Raw genomic sequence first — 8,402 nt, 5'->3', positions numbered from 1 at the left:
GGGGCGTGTGGTGTGTGTGTGTGTTGGTGTGTGTGTGTGTGTGTGTGTGTGTGTGTGTGTGTGTGTGTGTGAGAGAGAGAGAGGGGGAGATTTTTTAGTCATTTTGAGAGAATGTGAATTGATTTGTGAATTTACTTTAACTGACAGATGGTATATATTTCCACACAGTCGGTGTGGACTGGATGATGTCATGTGCTATAGAAATGATATTTTGATAAAAGATGATCAAAATGATTTCTTTGCATTTTAATTCCAGTGTGGGAGTTTTTCCTCATCACAGTCGTCACATTTGGTTTGATCAAATATTGAAACATGATTAACAGAATGTGTATAATTGTTGTTGTGTGTGTGCAGTATAAACAGGTGGAGCAGTACATGTCCTTCCATAAACTGCCCGCTGACATGAGACAGAGGATTCACGATTATTATGAGCACAGATACCAGGGCAAGATGTTTGATGAAGAGAGCATTCTGGGAGAACTCAATGAACCCTTGAGAGAGGTAAAGACACACACCTTTACCCTTGAGGATGAGTGATGGTATTGTTTTTATGAAAGAATTATTTTATGACCTCAGATATTTCATTGTGATTTGAATTTAAAGACCATTAAACAAACCATAATCATCATTGTTGTGTATTGTGATGCTTTGCACTGATTGGTCAGGACGGGTGATGTCATAGATGTCTGATATCCTCTTTAAACATTCATTTGATGATGTTTGAAATTCACAGGAGATCATAAACTTTAACTGCAGAAAGTTGGTGGCATCCATGCCGCTGTTCGCCAACGCCGATCCTAACTTTGTGACGTCGATGCTCACCAAACTTCGCTTCGAGGTCTTCCAGCCGAGAGATTACATCATACGAGAGGGAACCATCGGCAAGAAGATGTACTTCATCCAGCACGGCGTGGTCAGCGTTCTCACCCGGGGAAACAAAGAGACCAAACTGTCAGACGGCTCATACTTTGGAGGTATTTCAATTGGGAGAGTGTGTCTGACCCTGGAATAGTATCGGGAAGGCTATTCCAGAGTTTAGGTGCTACGTATGAGAAAGCTCCGCCCCCTTTGGTGGATTTAGTTGTTCTAGGTGTTGAGTTTTGAGATCTTAGAGAGCGTGATGGGTTGTAGTGTGGTAGAAGCTCTGTTATGTAGGTAGGGGCTAAAGCGTTTAAGGCTTTAAAAGTGAATAAAAGAACTTTAAAGTCAATACGAAACTTAATGGGTAACCAGTGAAGGGTTGATAACATTGGGGTTATGTGATGGTATTTTCTGGACCTGGTTAGAACTCTGGCGGCTGCGTTCTGAACTAACTGTAGTTTGTTTATTGATGATGCAGGACAACCACTAAGCAGTGCATTACAGTAGTCAAGTCTTGAGGTCACAAATGCATGAATAAGCTTCTCTGCGTCAGCCACACATAAAATATTTCATTATTTTGCAACATTTCTAAGGTGGAAGAAGGCTGTTTTTGTGACATTTGAGATGTGATTTTTAAATGACAGGTTGCTGTCTAATATAACGCCGAGGTCTTTAACTGTATTTGTTGGAGTAACAGTGCAGCCTTCAATTTGCAGGTTATAATCCGAAATATTCTGCTCACGTGTCTTTGGTCCGATAAGTAATATTTCTGTTTTATTAGAATTTAAAAGAAGGAAATTACAAGTCATACAATGCTTTATATCTTCGATGCACTCTGCCAATTTGGATAGTTGGAAGGAATCATCTGGTCTTGATGAGATATATAGCTGAGTATCATCTGCATAACAGTGGAAGCTAATTCCATGTTTTCTAATAATGTTTCCAAGGGCCAGCATGTATATGGAGAATAGCAAGGGTCCTAAAACCGATCCCTGAGGTAATCCATCATTTACTTGCGTTAGATTTGATGATTCCCCATTTAAATGGACAAATTGATGTCTGTCTGATAAGTAAGATCTGAACCATTGTAGTGCCTGTCCCTGAATACCGGTATAATTGTGTAAGCGATCTAGAAGTATTTTATGGTCTACAGTATCGAACGCAGCACTAAGGTCGAGCAGGACTAGGAGTGAGATGTTACCTAAGAAGGTCGTTTGTCATTTTAACGGGCGCAGTTTCAGTACTATGATGCGGTCTAAAGCCTGACTGGAATTATTTTGTAAGAAAGAGAACTGAGTGGACACTACTTTTTCTAGTATTTTAGACAGGTAAGGGAGATTTGAGATCGGTCTATAGTTTCCTAGTTCATTGGGGTCTAAATTTGGTTTCTTGATAAGAGGCTTAATGACGGCCAGTTTAAAGGGTCCTGGGACATGGCCTAGATTAATTGAGGGATTATGTCACCTGTTGGATTACGTCACTTCCTGTTTGCTGAGAGCACGTGGTTTGAGCCGGAGCTCTTTCAAACTTATTCTAAATACATCGTTTATTCTTGATGATTTTTTATTCTATTGTTTGTTGCTGCTGACGGTCAGGAGTTTGAGGTTTAATGTAAATTTAAATCCACAATGCAAACATTTCTTCATACATGCTCATGTTGCTGATGTTCATATTAAATTCTTAGTTAAATGTCATGTTCATTGTGTGATTCTCTGGATTTGTGTGGAAATCCCTCAGATTTGAGTCAGTCAGAGAGAGAGAGAGAGTCTGTCAGATCTTTTGTGTTTGGTTTGTTCTGACAGACAGTGAGACATCATGTCTTCCTCACACCTCTTCCTGGTGTTATTTTAGTGTTTTATTGCTCTTCAACATTGTATTTATCACACAAGAGAGTTATATAACCTGCAGCAAAATGAACCGACTCACATGTGTTTAATTTCAGTTGTAAGTTTGTCTCAGATGACAAGATGTTGATATATATAACAGTATAGAGGGATTTCTCAAGAGAAACATCAAGAAGTTCCCGTTTATAACCTGCAGTTTCATACGTGAAACGAAATCGTCCAACATTCTGGGACGCTACAAGATACGGTATATTATAATGTCAAAGAATACAATATTTAAAGATACAACTATTATGAATTACATTAATACTATGAACTCAGCACATGATCCATAAGGCCCGATTCCCATTTCGTGTCGTTTCCGCGCACAAATAGTTAGCGACGCGGGAGCGACCCCTAATGCTGGTTTCACACCAAACGCGAACAATCGCGTTCCACACCCATTTTAACTTGCAGGAAAAGTCTGTTATTTTTTCGGGTGAGTGATGCAATATTACAAATATTTTCAACCTTCGTGCCAGATGAGATTGACACATGTTCGTGTCTGTACACGTCTTTGCATTGACTTTGTATGTAATTTACTCGCGCAAAATGCTTAATTCGCGTTTGGTGTGAACCCAGTTTAAGACCCGATTCACATTTCGCGTCTAAAACTGCGTGGAAAACGCGAGCCATGCCTCTTTCTCTCTACAAGTGACCCGCGGTGCGCACGCGGCACTCCGAATAGTTGAACTATTTCCATCTCGATGCGGCGCCGACGCGCCTAGAAAAATGTGCACGCCTCACCGCATGCGCGTCGTGACCGCGTCGCCCCAAGTCTACATTTAAAATAAGGAATATGCGTGCAGAAAAGATGTGAAATGTGAATCGGGCCTTAAACTGGGTTCACACCAAACAGGAATTAAGCGTTTTGCGCGAGTAAATTACATACAAAGTCAATGCAATGACGTGTACTGACGCGACAGATAAAACCCTGACTTAACCTTACATGGTCTTTTAAATGTTTTCAGATGACTCTAACGTGACATGAGTTCATTCTGAAAGCAGGGAAACCCTAAGACGCAAGATTTCTGAGCACAAAACATCTTTAGGAGAAAAGCGGCATCTTAAATCCTCAGCATCAGCTCAGATCGTGTTTGTGTGTTCATGACAGAGATGACACAGATGACATAATCCAGCCGCACACACTGCTGTGTTTTATCAGATTATTGCTCAGTCTGAAGTTTTATTTTGATGAGTCACAGCAGAACACAGATGAAATGGAAACACTGAGCAGAGGTCACTGTGACATCACATGCACACACACACATCCTCGCCTCCGGACCACATCATCATCAGCTCATCTGAGTGAGTGTTAAAGCAAAATCACAGTGAGGTCGAGCGAACATTCGAGAAACATTCCCACACGCTCTTTCACAGCTCAGGAGAATGAGGAAAGTTCTCACTAATGTGTTTGAGAGTCTCAGATGTTTCTCCTGAAATCTTGACAAAGCAAAGTAATGCGTGGAGAAACTGCTTTAGGGGAAACATCTGCTCTCGGTTTAATCTCTCATTTGATATCATTTGAGATTTTTCTTTCCTACAATATGTGTTGTCATGACCAGTTGAGCGAGTTTTTCAGATCAAGGAGATGTTTGAAGACAGATTCACGTCATTGAGCTCGATTGAAAGGGTTGTACAAGTTAGCGTTGGTTTTGGAGGATTTCAGGTTTCCATTCAGAAACTCATGATGTATCATTACAGGCTGGCGTTCTTCCTGTTGATTTTAATACAGAACATGCAGGGATTTTATTCCATTCAAATTCATGTAGCTCTGTTCGAATACTATATAGACAAGAATAAACACAAAACTGTGAAGTACTTGAAAAAATGTCAATTCTGAATTACGTTGAATGTTCTGAATAAAAGGTATCAATGTTGTTTTCTTGGTTATTTGCCTTTTAAGGTCATTTATAAAACGATTAACCTTCATTTATAGGAAGAAACATTTTGGCTTTATGAGATCTAATAGAGAACACAATGATCAGAATGAGACTCGTAACTGAGAAAGTATTGATGTGTGTCTCCAGAGATCTGTCTGTTAACCCGCGGCAGACGCACGGCCAGCGTCCGGGCAGACACGTACTGTCGTCTGTATTCTCTGTCTGTGGATCACTTCAATGAAGTCCTGGAGGAATATCCCATGATGAGGAGAGCGTTTGAGACCGTCGCTGTGGATCGGCTGGATCGCATCGGTACAGTCCTGCTTCTCTTGAACTTTATCTATACATGAAATGTCTGAATGACTTCAAATGATCTCATCGGAAACTGTGCCGTGTCCCACAATGCATTGCGCTTCACCTTCACCTGTAAGCACTTCCAGTTTGACAAATGAACCGGAAGTGCTCGCAGGTGTCAACTTTGCTTGACTTCTCATGTTTACTTCCGTTCAGTCTGAACTCTCTAGTCTCGCGGCAGTCTGTCAGCGTCTCATTTTTCTGTCAGTCTCGGCTCGTGAGATCTCACTGGCTCAGTCTCGCTCTTTTTCTCAGCGGGATTGAGAAGAGTCTCGTCCGTCACTGTAAACGTTAGGCCGCTTACCGCGGTAACGACAGCTAACTGAATCGTGTCATAACAGATCGACACTGTCAGAATGTGTTTGTGTTGTATCACATGAAAACTTACTAGGTACTAAGACCGTATTTCTCAGAAGACATTTGAGCTTTTTGGACATTTGGGCAACTCCGTGAAAATGTCAAGCATACCGTGAGAAAAGAAAGTTTTTACTCCAGTAACAGCACAGATATCAACATTTGGTGGTTTAAATGCCCATGTGAGGTCTGCCGTCAAGTTTTTAAAGCATCCGTTTTATTTTGAGTGCATTAAAGTGTCATTTTCAGGAGTGTCACATCCATAACGGTCCATATTCCTTATACATAGACGCATGAAAATTAAATAGAGTAACACTTTTATGTTCTATGAAGAGGCATGTCTTCTTCATTTGTTGGGTACACCGCAAAAAATGACAACTTCTTAAATCAATATACAATTACTTGACCAGAAAAGTGACCTAACATATTTAGTCTCTTTTTAAGGAGAAAAATACAAGAATTAAGTAAGTTTATGGTAAAAACAAGCCCAAAAATCTTTTTCTCAAGAACCTAATCCAAGTTTAGTTTTCTTTCCCCGTTGGCAGATTTTTTGGCTTGTTTTTACCATAAACGCATTTAATTCTTATATTTTTCTCCTTAAAAAGAGACACTATATTTCCAAAAAGTGCATCTTGATGTAAGAATGTTTAGATATTTGTACTACAAAACGAGACAAAAACACTTAGTAAGAATATCATTTTTTGCAGTGTATTATCACTTCAGGTTTGTGCATTTTAATTCACAGAAATCCTACAAAGTTTGTCGTCTCTCAAAAACCGTGTCCTTTTTTGTCACATCCATAACGCATGTTTATTTCCCTTTTTTAAAACAGAAAACTTGTGCGTAGACTGATATTTCTCTGATGTTCAGACTCTGACAGCAAGGGTTTAGTAGATATAAACAAATGGTTCAGTATACTGCTAACACATACATTCTCTGAGTGTTTTTATGTCACATCCAGAACGCTGGAATAGCCCATTTGAGTTATTTGTAAAAACAAACGAAAAAATGACTCCAGTAAAATCCGGATGACTGAACATGTGAAGATTAAATGATGTTTCACTGTACGTCTGTTGTGTTCTGTCTTTGTGTCATCAGGCAAGAAAAACTCTGTTCTCCAGCACAAGGTCCAGCAGGACTTGACTTCAGGTGCTCTGAACTATCAAGAGAGTGAAATCATTCAGCAGATCGTTCAACACGACCGAGACATGGCCCACAGCCCGTCTCCTCCCGCCCCGTCCTCGCCCACACCGGTCATCTGGGCTCCTCTGATTCAAGCCCCTCTGCAGGCCGCCGCCACCACCACGTCTGTCGCCATCGCGCTGACTCACCACCCTCACCTGCCCGCCGGACTTTTCAGACCCACCGCTGAGAGAAAAGAGCCCAGCGGACACCTGAAGACCCTTCAGCTGGGAGACACCGGAGACTCTCCGTTCAGCTTTCCCTCAAAGCCTCGGGTGGGGATCGATAGTCCCGTTCTCTCTTCCCTCCGGACGCGGAACCTGTCAGGTGGCACGACATGGAGCAGTCAGCAGGTGTGGGACAGCACCTCTCCGCCCGCCTCTTCCTTTCCATTCGGGAGCTTTTCCTCGTCGCCGACATCCGGCAGCGCGCAGCTTCATTCACAACCCGTTCCGTCAGGACTTCAGAAAGGGCCGACAGGAGGAATTGCAGCGACGGGGTGTTCTGGGATCTCGGTGGATGTCTTCGGTCGCGCCCCGATCCAGCTGTCACACGGACAGTCCCCACAGAAACCATTCACCGGGTTAGGAAAAACCACCACCCTCTTCCACACGCCTCCACCTTCTTCAATCCAGCCCCGCGACAATCCTCTCTGTGCGTTAGCCCACATACAGTCCAGTTATCTTCCTCACGTGTCTTCAGAGAGGTCAGCTCTGGCGTCTCTGGCTCAGTACGGTTCAGCGAACGGCTCGCCCTGTTACACCCCTCTCGCCCCAAGCCCGACCCTTCAGAGTCCGGTAACGGGGAGGACTTTCCAGGACAGCGACGTGTCCAGCGCTGACGGATCTCACACGTCTCTCCTGTCACCCCAGACCTCGTATCCGGGTCAGCTCCCGGGTCATCACGCTCTTGGGCCGGACTCTCCTCTGAGACGCTTTTATGAGGATCTCAATATACTGTCCGGTTCCCATCAGTCTTCGGAGGGGACGCGGGCCACGGGACGCTCCTCACCCGCGTACTGCCTTTCCCCATATTCATCACCGACAGCCAAACCCTGTAGCTCTGTGTCGGGTCACGTGACTGCTTTAGGATCTGTAGGGACGTCACCGGTGCTTCCTCGCCCACGGGGGTCTGACGCCCACCCGTCCGACCCGCCTCAATCTAAACTTCCCTCAAATTTGTGAGGTTGAATCGCACCCTCCTGTCCGTCCTGACGGCGTCTCTCGTGTGGTTTATTTCTTTGTCTCTGTATATCAACACTGTGTTTGAATCAGTTCTCAATGTTACTGTGATTTTACCGCCATGACCTTTAGATTGTTTCTCTTTTGTTTTTGTTTGTTTTTCACTCATGATTATATTCGTTATAAATATGGAGTTATACATTTAAACATATGTTATTCGGTCTTTAGGAGGGTGTGAAGTGTTACATATATTCAAATCTTAAGGACATGTGGTTATTTTCTAGCAATGCCGGGGCGTTTGAAACAGACAGAACACAAGACTGCTCCGCAGGGATCTATGCACTCTCAGTCCGGCGTGTAGAATCAGATTTTTGTGTGTTTGAGAAGATTTTATTCACTTCACGCAGATCATAGATCGATGATCTGGACAGTTAGAAGTTGTGTTTGTTATTGTACAAACCTTCCAAGGTGTAGACGATAGAAAAACCAAAAAGATGTTCAGTCCATGTTGTGTTGAGTTTTTTGGGTTGAATGATGTTGAGATGTGTGAGCACTGAGTGACAGCAGAATCAAAAAACACTCAATTAAACATCAATGACATTTCAGCCCTGCAGTGTGTGTGTGTGTTCGTGCGTGTTTGTCTGTGTGTGATTTTGTGCACGTGTGCATGTGTGCGTGTGTGTGTGTGTGTGTGTGTGTGTGTG

The 8,402-nt window shown here is 42.9% G+C and overlaps 1 protein-coding gene across 1 annotated transcript in view; it reads left to right on the top strand.

The window, feature by feature from the left end:
- Window positions 1-8,390, top strand: part of hcn4 (hyperpolarization activated cyclic nucleotide-gated potassium channel 4) — a 59,819-nt gene extending 51,429 nt beyond the window's left edge. Inside the window, exons 5-8 of the mRNA XM_057348140.1 lie at window positions 355-501; window positions 734-974; window positions 4,775-4,939; window positions 6,434-8,390. Coding sequence (XP_057204123.1) covers window positions 355-501; window positions 734-974; window positions 4,775-4,939; window positions 6,434-7,701 — 1,821 coding nt within the window. The 3' untranslated portion in view covers window positions 7,702-8,390. The remainder of the gene's footprint in view (window positions 1-354; window positions 502-733; window positions 975-4,774; window positions 4,940-6,433) is intronic.
- The last annotated feature ends 12 nt before the right edge of the window (window positions 8,391-8,402 follow it).

This window comes from Triplophysa rosa, linkage group LG12, assembly GCF_024868665.1.
Source record: "Triplophysa rosa linkage group LG12, Trosa_1v2, whole genome shotgun sequence".
NCBI classification, from domain to species: Eukaryota; Metazoa; Chordata; class Actinopteri; order Cypriniformes; family Nemacheilidae; genus Triplophysa; species Triplophysa rosa.
This window is presented reverse-complemented; position numbering and strand designations above follow the sequence as displayed.